Source organism: Gopherus evgoodei, chromosome 12 (assembly GCF_007399415.2).
Source record: "Gopherus evgoodei ecotype Sinaloan lineage chromosome 12, rGopEvg1_v1.p, whole genome shotgun sequence".
In the NCBI taxonomy this organism is placed as follows: Eukaryota; Metazoa; Chordata; order Testudines; family Testudinidae; genus Gopherus; species Gopherus evgoodei.
The window spans coordinates 7,520,655-7,534,320 of NC_044333.1; the positions used below are offsets into that span (position 1 = coordinate 7,520,655).

A 13,666-nucleotide genomic window follows, 5' to 3' on the forward strand; every position below is an offset into this window, starting at 1 on the left:
GAAGGGGGCGGAGCAAGGGCTGAGTGGAGGAGCTTGAGGGTCCTGGAAAATTTTAAATCAAGTGGGGGTCCTGGGTTGCGAAAGTTTGAGAACCGCTGGTCGCAGTAAGTGATTTCCACAGCCAGCATGTGGGGCAGACTGCCTTTAAAGGGAGCTCACACCATCAAGCAAATCTATGCGTGGGGGAACCTGCTGTAATGTCCAGCCTAGATCGTCATCCAGTCGAGCTCAGCCTGATATTTCTGTTTGTCTGTCTTTGTCTGGAACGCGGTAACTGCCGAACGCTGCATCTGCAGCTCCAGAACTGGAGGGCTGTTCTGGGCGGTAGCGGGAAGAACTCTGCTGATGTTGGTGAAAGTGAGCAGACGTGAAAACATGATCCACTGGTGTGAGCGGGAGGAGAGCAGGCCCACAGAGCGCCGGTTTGAGTTGCAGGCAAGGGAACCTCTCTGGGCCCCCTGCTGCTGCCTGCACTATACAGGCCGTGGCTGTCATGCGGGCATAAAGCTCGGCCTGCGAAAGCAACATGTGCGCCCTTTCAGGCCATGCCACTTTTACCAACATAAGGGCGAGTGATGGGAGGTAACGGGACAGAGAGGAGCAAGCAGGGGGCAGGTCTTGGGGAGAAGGCGTGGTGCGAGGGCGGGGCCTCAACAAGAAGGGGCGGGGCCATGGTTCAGGGGCTGTTGGCTCCCCACTTTGAGGGTGTTGCCGCTCTGTCCTGCGGGGCTGTTCCCGTACAGTCCAGGTGCATGGCTCCATCAAACAGGCGGCTTGAAGTGATGTCTGGTCCTTTCTCACTGGACGATGATCGATCTGACGTGCTTGTCTAGGGCCCCGGCCTGCAGTTTCTGAGCCAGTTACTTGTTAGATTCCAACAGATGTGGCCATAACGCTCACAGCTCCTTGGCCCTCTTGGCCTAGAAGAAGCTAGCGTGACCGATAGGAAGCAAACGGATTCACTGCAAGAGGGTTCCCCTGGATTTTTCTCGAAACGAGGTTGGTCATTGCACAAGTTTAGGGCTTAACCATAACCCGCTGCTGCCCCTCTTCAGCAGTTCCCCCGGCGGGTCAGCAAAGGGAGGGTGAGTGCCGCTTACTTTGCTCCATGTGGATGCTGTTTATTCGGACAGGAAAACCCCAGTCAGGAGGCGTTTGATCACTGGGAAAAATGCCTTCGAGATGTCCTGTTCAAATGCAGGGATGCTGGTCCATGCTGCAGCTCTGTGTTTGGTGTCTCTCTGGCAGATTCTTCGGAGGTGCTGGCTGGGGTTCAGGAAATCCTCCAGTTAAAGGGCCCAGCGGCTAGAGAAGTATCCGGACGAGAATCAGTGTGCCTGCGTGGATGCCAAAGGTTGGAGAGTCTTGCTATTGCTGCCCCTTTGCTCTGACACAGCTGAATAAATCACTGAGGCAGAGATCTCGCCCCAGCCAGCGCTTTACCCCTTTCCCACAGCGACCTTGCCTGGGTGGACCAGAGCAGCTCCTGCCACAGCCAGCGCTCTTACCTTCCATACAGTGACTCCTGCTGGGTGGGACCAAAGCAGCTGGGCGCTCCCCCATAGCCAGCCTCCCTCCCCACTTGTCGCCAGGATTCTTACGGGGCTGATCAAAAGTACGTTGCGGTGAAGAATTCTTCAGGCAGGGTGATTGTTATGGGGTATGCAGGGTATGTTAGGCTATGCAGGATCCAAGTGTCATGGCCCTTTACCTGCCTATTTCCCAATGAGCTTACGCTTCTCCTTCCCTAGCCTGGGTTCCTCAGGAGAACTGTTTTCTGCCAGATTTTCTTGTTGCAATTGATCTCCGATAGCTGTGGACTCTTCCCTTGAAATACAGGTTCTCACGTGGCTTTCTATGCCCCCCGTGCTAAGTCCCCTGCGGTTCTCCCTGGGGAAGGTAGAGGCTCCCCCTGAATATCTGGTGCTGAGCAGTGGAGAAACCAAGAGGAGCCAGGCGGAGGAGGGGAGACTTTGAGGGAGCCCCGTTACTCGGTGCAGAAAAGGGGGGAGGGAGGGGTGGGGTGCGGAACGCAGATGGCACAGCTCAGGAACGCGTCTCCCTGTGCAGGTCACGGAGATCAGCAATGTGAAGTGCATCACGCGATTGCCGAAAGAGACCAAGAGGCAGGCCGTGGCCATCATCTTCACCGACGACTCGGCCAGGACCTTCACCTGTGACTCGGGTAGGAGGATTGTGTGGGTTTTGGCCTGGAGCTGGCATGGTCGCGAGCTGCTGGGCTGGGGAAAGGCCAGGGGAAGCATGCGTAGAGATTGGGACTGGCAGCCAGGATGCCTGGGTTCTCCTCCTAACTCTGCTTCTGATTCCCTCTGTAATGGTGGACAGGTCACTCCATCTCGCCAGGCCCGGCTTTCAGAAAGGTGTGGAGCCCTTTGGAGAGTGTGGCCCACGGTGCCTGTCAGTACAGCAAGGCCCCTGTGACTGCCAAGGCAGTGTGGTGTAGAATTGCCACTTTCACTGATTAACACAATGTTCCCAGGCCTTGTGGTTGCAAAGGCAGCTTTAAAATGTGCCTGACTGGCTGGCATCCGCCTGAGTCTGCAGAGAGCCTAAACTCGCCGCTGGCTGGGTGCAATCCCCTCACCTCTTCTTTAGGGCTCAGAGTCACCTCCACGGGCTCAAGATCACCATTTAAATAGCTACATTGTTAACTGGTTATTTTTAGCAGCAACACCCTCTAATACGTTTACCCCACAGACCTAATCCCCTCCCTCGCCTTTCTGGGGGGCCCAACCGTCCCTAGCCAGCTGCTGAAACCGTCTGTTTCTGATCCAAAACCTGGTGCACAGTGAAAACATGGGGGCAATATAAGGACAGAGTCGGAGCTCAGCAGAAATAACCCCGGGGCGACTGTGCTGATTGCAGGATTAATTCTCCTTCGTTAATTAAATCCCTTCGTTCTGAATGCCAGGGAAGCTGGTTCAGGAGTTCCAGCCTGCCACCCAATGCGGGAAGCTGCCTGCAGGACTGGGAGCCAGCCTGCTGCGGCATGCCGGGGGTCTTGAGGGAGATCAGCCCGTCCCTCGTATGGGGACTAGGGGGGGTCAGTCAGTCAGTGTGGGTGCAGCACTTTGAGATCCTGGATCCTGACGCCCTGGCCTGGTTGGGGGAAGGCAGGAGAGCTCCTTCAGAGACGTTGTGCCTTCTCTGGTTTACAGCTCCACACCGCTGCTGGGAGCCTCTTCGCTCCCCAAAGGCGAGGCAGGGTTGGGAGACTCCCAGGTGCTGGCGGCGGGGTAGGTGGTGCTCTTCCTGCTGAGTCAGTGCTGAGCCAATGCTCCAGCCCGGCTACCATCCTAGCCTGGAGGTCACGGTGTTCCCCGTAACCGTGACTTTGATTGAAGTCGGTGAGCCCTGCGAGGGCAGCTCCTCTCCGCTCTGGGCGTTGCGACCTGGCCCGCATGGTGGTGGCTCCTCGTGGGGAAGATGTGCCAAACCCCAGAGGCGTGCGGCCCTATGCGCTAGGTGGCAACGCCAATAAACCTGGCTCTCCACCTCCATCTCCGGAGGGTGGATGCACCAACCCTGAGAGGTGCTATGTGCACAGGTCACAATGTTGGAGCAGGGAGCTAATACCCTCCGAAGGACAGGAGCTGCTGCTGCAGAGTTAGCATGGGTGGGATCGCTCTCCAGCCCTCCTCCCAGCCCTCGTTTCCCCCCCCCTTTCTGTGACATGGCCTTGTTTCTGGCACCCTGCCATGACATTGATTGAAATTATCCGTGAAAAAACTGTAGTCTTTGCCATGGGGCACTGTGTTGGGAATAAGGTGTAACCCCTCCGGTGCTGACACTTGTCGTTATTGGAGATCGCATGAGGAGAGGTGTTAACTCTGGGGTCACCGTCAAATTCAAGCCGGAGTAGTTTCTGCTCCAAAATCTCCCCTGAATTTTCCACTGGAGAAGTAATTTTCCACTACACTGGCTGAAAAATACTCTGTAGTATTGCTGGTGCAGAATATCTGCTGTGTTCTGCCCCAGAGGTGGCTGCATTTCACTGGTGGGCGAGTGATCTCTTTACTGTATGGCCTGGGCCACAATCTGGACTCCCTCATTAGCCCTTCCTATGGCAAAATGCCCACTGGGCACCAAGTGCCTGTGAGGACAAAGGAAGAGTCTCCTCAGCATGGACTCCAGGAACTGGCCCATCATACAGCACTTAGGGTGCTTTGTGATGAACGGGGCTAGAGAAGGGCAAGGGGGCAGTCGTCAGCAGCCTGGCCAGCTCAGTCTGTCGAGCATGGGGCTCTGGCGGTGCAGGCTGAGCCCTGAGTTGGCTGGGGGTGCTCCAGGGTGAACAGATTGGATAATAGGTGGCCGTTGATCTAGCAGACACAGGTATAACAAGATCCAATGGGTGGAAGTTAACGCTAGACAAATTCAGGCTTAAAGTGCCATGTTTTAACAGGGAGGGTATTCACAACTCACCAGGGCTTGTGGTGGATTCTCCAGCACTGGCCATTTTAAATCAAGATTGGCTGGTTTTCTAACAGATGCCCTAGATCAACCAGGAATTCATTCAGGGGAGTCCAGTGGTCCTGGTTATGCAGGCCGGACTGGATGATCACATTGGCCTTAGAAGCTGGGACGTCCCTGCGGTGCATTTCTGTTCCAGCCAGCAGGACACATGCTGCAGGTGTGACCATAGTGCAGGCCTGTCTTTGGGGAGGGGGATCCTGTGTAACGGGGCGTTCCCCAGCTGGCTTGTGCTGGGGGAGCTGAGGGACGCTGTGGGGGCAGGGGCTGACGGGCAGCTCTTGGCTCCCTGCAGAGCTGGAGGCCGAGGAATGGTACAAGACCTTGTCCATCGAGTGCCTAGGAGCACATCTCAACGACATCAGCCTGGGAGAGCCCGACCTCCTGGCTCCCGGGGTGCAGTGTGAGCAGACAGGTGAGAGCGCTGGCAGTGCCTGGCAGGCTGCCCTGGGGAACAGAAGGCAGCTGGGATGGGGAACACCCTGAGAGAGGGGGCTGGGCTCCCCCCTCCTTTAGGAGTATGAGGGGGCATTGGGAAGGGGCCTGGGTCTGTCCCACCATGGCAGAAGGGGTTGCGTGTGGAGGATCCACACTAGGATGGGGGCCTAGGCTCGTCCCTCCTTGGGGATGGGATGGGGGGCCTGGACTTGCCTCCCTTGAGAGGGTGGGGGGGTAGGGATGGTGCCTTCCTTGGTTTCAGCTGCCTGTGTCCCCCCGCAGAGCGGTTCAACGTGTTCCTGCTGCCCTGCCCGAACCTGGACGTGTATGGGGAGTGTAAACTGCAAATTACCCACGAAAATATCTACCTCTGGGACATGCACAACCCCCGGGTGAAGCTCATCTCCTGGCCCCTGTGCTCACTGCGCCGCTATGGACGTGATGCCACCAGGTTCACCTTCGAGGCCGGCCGGTAGGACGCTCCTCTCTCCTTTTGCACGCTCTGTGCAGCAGCTCTGCCTGGCCTGCTGGGAGCACCGGGCAGGGAGCTACAGTGCTGTGGCTGTACCGGGGCAGTGCGGTCCGATTGCAGATGGGGGGCGAGCTCTGGCAGGCCAGGATCCTGAGCCGCTGGAGACATCTATAGACACGCTGGGTGAATACAAGTAATAATTGTGCTTGTGGAAGTGAGGGAGGGTGAGAGATGGGAACCGGGCTAGGATTCCCTCACTGCTCTGCCGATGCACCTCGGTTCCAGCCCGGGGCCTCTCCAGAATGGAAAGGAGAAGGAATCCTGCAGTGGTGGTTTTTGCAGTAGGGACAAGTGACAAGAACACTTGTCAATTACAACTTGTCGCAGGATTTGAACCAGCGTCTCCAGATGTCAAAGTGCAGTTGCCTGATCACCCACGTTCCCCTCCTTTGAAGGTTTGTGCAACTTCGTTTGCAGAGTAACTTGGATCAGCCAGGCCTGATATTAGGGACTCCAGATAATTACCTGCTAGAGAGGAAAGAAACATGAGCTTCCCTTTCATACTAGACCTTCCCATCTGCTGACTCACCACACTAGGCTTTTATAGAGAGAGAAAACCCTCATCCTCTCCAGTCTGCCCTGCCCTGGAGCCTTTGAACTGGCGCCTGCAAGAATAAAGCTGCTTATTTCTTTGGCAGCAGAATCTGGCAGTGATTCTTGGGGAACATCCCACCTGCTTTGTGAATAAGACTGCGCTATTCCAGGGCACCTCGCTTAGTCCCCTAGCATGGGTGGATCCCAATTCCTTAGAATTGAGAGGGAACAAATTATTTATTCAGAGACTTAAAATCAGTGCCAGTCAGCTGTGGTATTGCGTCAGGGGCCTATGGCTGAATGGAGTTTTGTGGGCCAGTTGGCAAAATTGGCTTCAGTGTTATACCGGGACTAGTTTAAAAAGGTGATCACCAGATCAGGATTTCTCTGAGTTTTAGAGATCAGAGGTACCTGGGGAACGAGACTCTTACTAAGGGGCTGTGACTATGGGGAGGGCCAACTTGAGAAGCCATAGAGCAGAGGTCCCCAAACTATGGGGTGCGCACTCCTAGGGGGTGCAGAGGAATGTTCGGGGGGGGGAGGGAGTGCCACCCAGATCTGCTCCTGGTCCCAGCCCTGTGACTGGGGTCCCGCTCCCCACTGTGGGAGGGACAGACATGGACAGGGGTAAGAGGGGGCGTGAGGTAAAAAGTTCGGGGACCTGAGTTTCAGAAAGTGCTGATCCTCTCATCTCTGAAAAGCAGGCCCCTTTAAGGTGTCTCAAACTGGGAACCCCAAATCACTAGCCACCGCTGGAAATGTAGGCCTGGCTTCCACTAGTGCTAGGCACCTACATCCCCAGCTGAACAAGAGTTGGAAGGCTGAGCCCCTCTGGAAATCGGACTCACCGTGTTTCCAGCCGGACATGCCAAATCAATATCCAGTCTGGCCCAAGAGCCTGGCTTAGGATGGGGAAGCTGTATTCGAAGCCTGCGTCTGCCGGACTCAAACTGCCCACCTTGAGGGCTAAACTTGACTGAGTAATGGGGGGAAATGAGTGATCTAAACTTGGCTTTGATGTTCCTACATTGTGGTGCCTCTCGTATCCCTCCTTGATCCGCTCCTGGCGCCATGTTCTGGGTCAGAGGGGAGTTAATACCAGGGTCTGACTCTCAGCACTACCTGGTAACTTCTGTTCAATGTGAAACTCACCAAAAGCAACCTCACCCATCAAAGCAGATGGGTTAATACGGAGAGTCAATAAGTAATTACGGTCACTGCTATTCCCAGGTGATGGGTGTGATCAAAACACTCATACAACTGAGCATCTTAGTAGATTATTTTAGAGCCAGTAAAAAACAGCAAAAGGAAGAAAAAATCCTGCAAAAATTGTCAAATTTTTAAAGTAATTTCCACCACTTCCAGTTTTCGTGTATTTTTACCAAACTTGAACTGAAATCTGTTTGGTGATTTATTTATTTATTTGTAAAGGTGGGGAAGGACTTAAAATTCCCTGTTGAATTACTGGAGTATAGTTTTATCACTGGAAACAGGGAGCCTGTTTGCTCTTTCTCCTGTTGGTGTAGGAGGCGGAGGGATATCTGTTGGTGGCTGAGAGAGCATGCTGTCCCACGCAACATTTTTTTCAGATGCTGTAGAAAACTGGTTCTTTTGTCCCTAGAGCGAAACCTGTGCTCCTCCCATAGGCCAAAGGCTAGTGCATACAAAATGATCCCTTGCTAAGATGTAGCCACGTTGTTTTGTTAAACAAACCCCAGTCGGGTTGCTTCTGGCCTAGGGTCGTTCAACGATAACGCGCAAGAGCCTAAGGGGGGTGGGGGTGGGGGTGTATCCAGTGTCTCTATGTGAATGCATACGATGTGCAAGCCGAGGGCATGTATGCATAGCAGGCACGTGTGTGAGGTGTAGGAATACTGTGTGTGAAGGGGGAGCATGTGAATGGCAGTAAGTGTGGATGTAGTGTGTCTTCTCTTAGTCAGTGTGTGCTTGGGCGCAGTGTGCACAGTGTATCTGAGCGCCGTGGGAGAACATCATACTCTGGGTGACACTATACATTGATGTCCTCTCGCTCAGCAGGATGTGTGACGCAGGGGAAGGGCTCTACACCTTCCAGACCCAGGAGGGAGAGCAGATTTACCAGCGGGTGCACAGCGCCACCCTGGCTATCGCAGAACAGCACAAGAGGGTCCTGCTGGAGATGGAGAAGAATGTCAGGGTGAGTACCTGGGGCCGGGGCTCCTTAGTGAACCAGCTCTGAGCACAGTAGCTTATGGGGGAGGAAATCAGGGCACAGGATGGGGAGTCATGTTGTCCAGGGGAAATATACAGATTTGTAGCCTTCATAACACAGATGCTTCGGTATCACCAGTGGTATCTGAGCCCACAGTGACGTTTGCCAAGGGTTCGAGCTCCCGAATGGCAACCATGTCAGAATTAGCTGGGTGAGACTCACCCTTGGGAAGATCATGAGGATTGGAGACGCTTGGCACACACGAGGAAGGGTGACCCCCAAGTAATACACTGACAAGTCATCAAGAGTTTTATTAAGCAGATGTACAAAGCCACACACACTGAAATGCATCCAGAGAGGGGAGAGAACCCATAAACTAGCCAGCATTAATGATTTCATACTCTTTCCCATGGAAACACCGAGGTGGGGGAGATGAACAGGTGGCCATCTCGTTCGGTGTTTCTGGGTGTGCTTCTCTGTCCACTTGGATTAGGCAACACCTTTTACCCTGAGTTTCTTGTATGCCCCTACACTCATGCATCTGCATGAGTTTCACCCCCTTTCCCCTATTTTGCATGTCCCATGAATTTTAGTTGTTCCATTTCTCATAGGCTACCCACCTAGTTCCCCTTCTTCTCATTAACATCTCTGTCAGTGAGTTACCATAGCAACGTGAGGTTATTACTGTACAGCATTCCCCGAAATGTTACTCTCTGGCTTTTTGCTGTAGTACCTGGTACACTGCGGCATGTTCTCCAGAACATCTCGTACTGTCATCTTCCACTGTCATCGTTCTCCCTGGCTCAGCTAGTCATGTCAGCCTGTTTCAGGCCAAGTCACCTCTTACAGACCTAAAGCCTGCAGCACATTATCTTACATACCTAATCCACACTCACTAGTCCTGTCCCCCTGTGGTGTGGTCCTACCTATTCTTTACCCCTTAAACCTGTAACTTCAAATCGAATCTAGCAGCCATACATTAGTTAGTCGATCATAGGATTATATATGTGATTAGCTACAAATTCAGTGCACAAGGCTCAGATAACAAAAAAGGTGAGGGTCCCTCTGTAACACTACCTTGTACGTGCTATATAAAGCAGTGGGTTTCAAACTTGTTTTTCTGGTGACCCAGTTGAAGAAAATGGTTGATGCCTACGACCCAACGGAGCTGGGGCAGAGGGGCTTGGGGTGTGGCAGGGGCTCAGGGCTGGGGCAGAGGGTTGGGGTGCGAAGGTGAGGGCTGTAGGGTGGGGCTGGGAATGATGGGTTCAGGGTGTGGGAGGGGGTCTGGGCTGGGGCTGAGGATGAGGGCTTTGGGGTGCAGGAGGGGGCTCTGAGTTTGGGGGGGCTCAGGATTGAGGCAGGTGGTTGGGCTGTGGGAGAGGCTCTGGGGTGGGGCCAGGGATGAGGGGCTTGGGTGCAGGAAGGGGCTCAGGGCTGGGGATTGGGGTTGAGGTGTGGGTTTACCTTGGGCAGCTCCTGGTCAGTGGCACAGTGGGGGGCCTTCCACACTGAGGAATCCAGAGGGCTTCGGGTGCTCCATGGTTTTGCCCAAGGTTTCTGAGCCCAAGTAATAAAGGTGACACATGGAGAAATTGATGTCTCCTGATCCCAGTCACCTGACACACTTGGGATTACAAAAGACGACGCCCCACCATGTGACAGAGTTCAGAATCGCTGACTCCGGTGGCTGCTGTCAGAGGGTTCTCAGGCCCGACAGCTCATGCCACCTTGGCCAGACAATAATTGTATTTAACTCGGTGGAGCTGAATGCAATTGGATCTTCTAGGCTGATGTTTAAAATAGTCCCCAGCACCTTCTGTCTCTCTGCTCCAGCTGCTGAACAAGGGCACAGAACACTACTCCTATCCCTGCACACCCACCACCATGCTGCCCCGGAGCGCCTATTGGCACCACATCACTGGATCGCAGAACATCGCCGAGTCCTCCAGCTATGCCGGTGGGTGTCTCCGACATTCCTCCTGTGGGATCATTCCAGCCCAGAGCTTCTCTAACCGCCTCTACTGAAGGGGCTGGTTTGCTGCTCCATAGGCTCTGTACAGGGCTGGTGAAGCTTTCTGTGCTTCCCATCCCAGCTTCTTGTCCCTGAAGCCACTGTAGGGGGAATGCAGTCAGAGCACTGGCAGTCACTCAAAGCCCATGCTGTGCAGAACTTCCTGCTACTCCAGTCCCAGCCCCTTCCAGCAGGAGGCGGTATAGAGATTACTGCAGGAGCTTCATAATATTCCAGTCCTAGCCTCCCCCAGCAGGAGGCACTGAAGGACACAACTGAGGTTCCTTGCAATACTGTGAGGACCACGAAACAGTACCAAATTCTGCTTTGTCCGCAGGTGAAGTGTACTCGGGGGCCCAGGCCAGCTCGGACACAGACCTCCTGAACAGGTTCATCTTACTGAAGCCAAAGCCTGCAAAAAGCGGCAAGAGTGACAGCAAAGAGCCCAAGTCTGCTTCTCAGTGACCATGCGCTGAGTGGAGAGACCCCCCGGGCCGGGCCAGGCTGGAGAAAGAGGGTGTTACATGCAGGAGACATTTGTTTTCCAGTGCCCCCTCCCCTCCTTTCCTGAGGATGCTGAAGTTCTGGGAACGCTCCTCTCTTTGGAGAAGTTATCAGAGCTCAGGCTGCAGGGAGTGTGGAGACTGGGTCCTCGGCGCTGGGAAGAAGGCTGGAGATGGCCCCAGGTGGGCTGGAACTCTAGCCTGGGCCATGCCGTTCTAGCAGACCAAGCACGAGGCGCTAACAATAGGGAAGAGGAGGTCTAGCTCTGTGTTGTTAAATGATTTTAACTATCTATTGCTTATACATATTCTGTATTAAGAGACTTTCCTTCTCACACAAATGCAAGTTTTTTAGCCACTGAAGAGACACTGGGAAGATGAGACACCAGAGATTTTTAATTCTTGGGTGGGTGGATCTTTCTTTTTTCCTTAGGGTGGCATCGTGCAGGAAACCCAGCCCCAGTCAGAGCAGACACCCCACCGCCTCTGCTGGGAAGGGAAATCCCCCAGGATCCCCTCAGCAAGGCTCAGAGCGGAAGGACAGAGTTTTCTCAAGTGGCCAATGGGTTGTGGGTGTTGTTGGCAGCCAGCGGGAGCAATGAAGTGTTACTCGAAGCGGCGCAACTGAAGTGAACATTTTGGAGAGGCTGTTGCAAATTCGGCCTGTTCCTTTAAGGCCAGAGGTGTCCTGGAGAGTCCCATAGGTTGCCCAGGCTGCGAATGGATGCTCCCTCCTGAATCCAGTAGCGCTTTCCCTTGGAGAGGGAGTACTGGGGACTTACAAGTCTACGCTCATTTTGCACTTCTTGAAGATACCAGAACAGACACCGGGGAACTTTCTGACATCTCAGGAGAAATTGAACTGTGACTTCTGCACAAAATCCCCCAGCTTCCAGAGGGCAGCATTCTCAGTGGGCTGGGGACCTGCTGAGTGGCGTTTCGCTCCATTAGCTGCGTGTCCTCAGTTCAGATTCTAGCAGCTCAGCAGCTGCAGCATGGATTTCCTTTCCAAACCAAGCCCTTCTCTCCAAATAGCCAAAGCCCGGCAGTTTAGTCACAAGGGATGGGGTATCTACAGGGCTACACCTCTCCCACCCTTAATACACAGCCACTAAATACTGCATTGCCTCTAAGTGATGGTAGCAACCTGCCCAAGCTACCTGTTTGGCAGAGCCAGCCTTGTGGGGATGCGTCCGTGTTGCAAAGTTCCCTTTCTTTTACCTCCCCGGGTCGGCCAGTGGCCCCCATTTCCTCTGGGGTGCTCTCACCTGCAGCAATGCTGAAATCCCATTGACAGGAGGCTAGCCAGAGACAATCAGTTGGTCACATGACCTCCTCCCTGCTTCCTCCATGTAAGGGACCTTGTGTTTCTAGCTGATGGGGGAGGACCCAGGTTCCATTTCCACTAGATACCTGGCAGCCTCAAGGAGCCAATGCTGGCAGAGGGCTGGTGGGCAGCCCAAGGCCCATTTCAATTGTCTTTGTAGCTCCTCCCTCCTCCCATGGTGCCAGTGGGTCACTTCCTGAGAATAATTAGTGAACCCCGGGCATGTGGAAGTTGGTTTTAATATGCTGAAATCAAATCAAAGCAATTGATTTTCTAGTTCTGCTATTTATTGAATACCTTTCAGAAGGGCTATTTTTATTGCAGTACCAATGCTGGAGTGGGTTGGTGTTTTTAAAGCGTGAGGTACTGTCTCTTGGGGATGGGGAGACCCTGTGGACTATCACCTGTAAATTTCTTGTTTTCTGGTTGTGTGTGTGTAGAGATGATGAGTAAGACGATGAAGACCTTTCAGACAGATCTGCTGGAAACATCCTGGCACACAAGACCAGGGACTTTCCAAACTGCTCTGTTGCAAGCCCTACTAAATTTAGTGCCCTTTCCCCATGACACGTGGCTGGAGTGACAGGAACCACCCAGGTTCAAATCTAGGCCACATACTTTGTGGTAGAGTGGATCAGATGAGCTTAACGGCTGTACATCCTCCTGGATGAGGTGTAACCTGCTATCATTTCCCAGTCTAAACACCTCGCTGGGTTCCCTGGCTAGTAGCTCGTTTTAGGCACTAGGATAAAATGCTTTTGTTCAGGCTCCAGGAGCAGACCAAGTCCTCAGCTGTGGTTCTAATGCACCAGCTGAGTCTCTGGCCCTGTGCCTTTAACACATCGCTGCAGAGAGACACGGTCAACTTTGAAAAGTGTAAGACTAGAGCCAAAATGCTGGGCTATCCCCCAACGACAGGTGTGGAGCTGCTAAATGCTGGGACAGGGGAAAGCTCGAGCAGGAACTAGCAGAAACTAGGATGCCTCAGGAATTTGATGCACAGATGCGTTAAGCCAGGCAAGCGGGGACATAGCAGTTATTGCCAAAAATGTTGTTTTTTTTAAAGGAACTGCTCAATCAATAAACAAACTTTACTCACCCTTCCTGTTTGTCATCTAACTCCACACACGGGACAGGGTGCAAGGAGGGATACATAAGAATAATGGTGCAGTGAAGACAAAGGTACTGATTATCAGGGAAGGCTTCCTAACATATGAAACGCTCCAAGACTGAATTAGATCCAAGGCTGCAGTGTGTAAAGGGCCATTACACAGGAGATTTCCCATGCGTGCCAATGAAGTTTTAAAGCAGAGAATATTGGGGGAGGGGAACATTCTTTTCCAGCTTGAGTGATCTACACATAATGGTTACAGAAAGAGGAGCTATGTAATCCTCTATCCATCCCTGTAGTGATTCAAACTATCCTAAACCCCTCCCCAGACTGACCCAAACAGGGTGAATGCTGCTCCCAGCTGTTCTGCAGCTCATTATTTCTCTCCCGGCTCTTCAGAACAGACGCTAAGGGGTAATTTTCAAAAGTACAAGAGCACAGGTCTCACTGAAAGGGTTCGGTATTTGCATTCCTAAACCCATTGGGAGCTCACTTCATCAGACAAGGGCTTAGAAGTCTGGC

The 13,666-nt window shown here is 53.2% G+C and overlaps 1 protein-coding gene across 1 annotated transcript; it reads left to right on the plus strand.

Annotated features, from left to right (window-relative positions):
• The first annotated feature begins 375 nt into the window (after positions 1–375).
• On the plus strand, positions 376–10,794 carry LOC115660490 (docking protein 4-like). The gene is made up of 8 exons (XM_030581961.1): positions 376–435; positions 1,056–1,085; positions 2,071–2,185; positions 4,790–4,909; positions 5,215–5,404; positions 8,036–8,174; positions 10,026–10,149; positions 10,541–10,794. Exons 1-8 carry the CDS (start codon positions 376–378, stop codon positions 10,666–10,668), a joined length of 906 nt encoding a protein of 301 aa, XP_030437821.1. The 3' UTR covers positions 10,669–10,794.
• Positions 10,795–13,666: the final 2,872 nt, after the last annotated feature.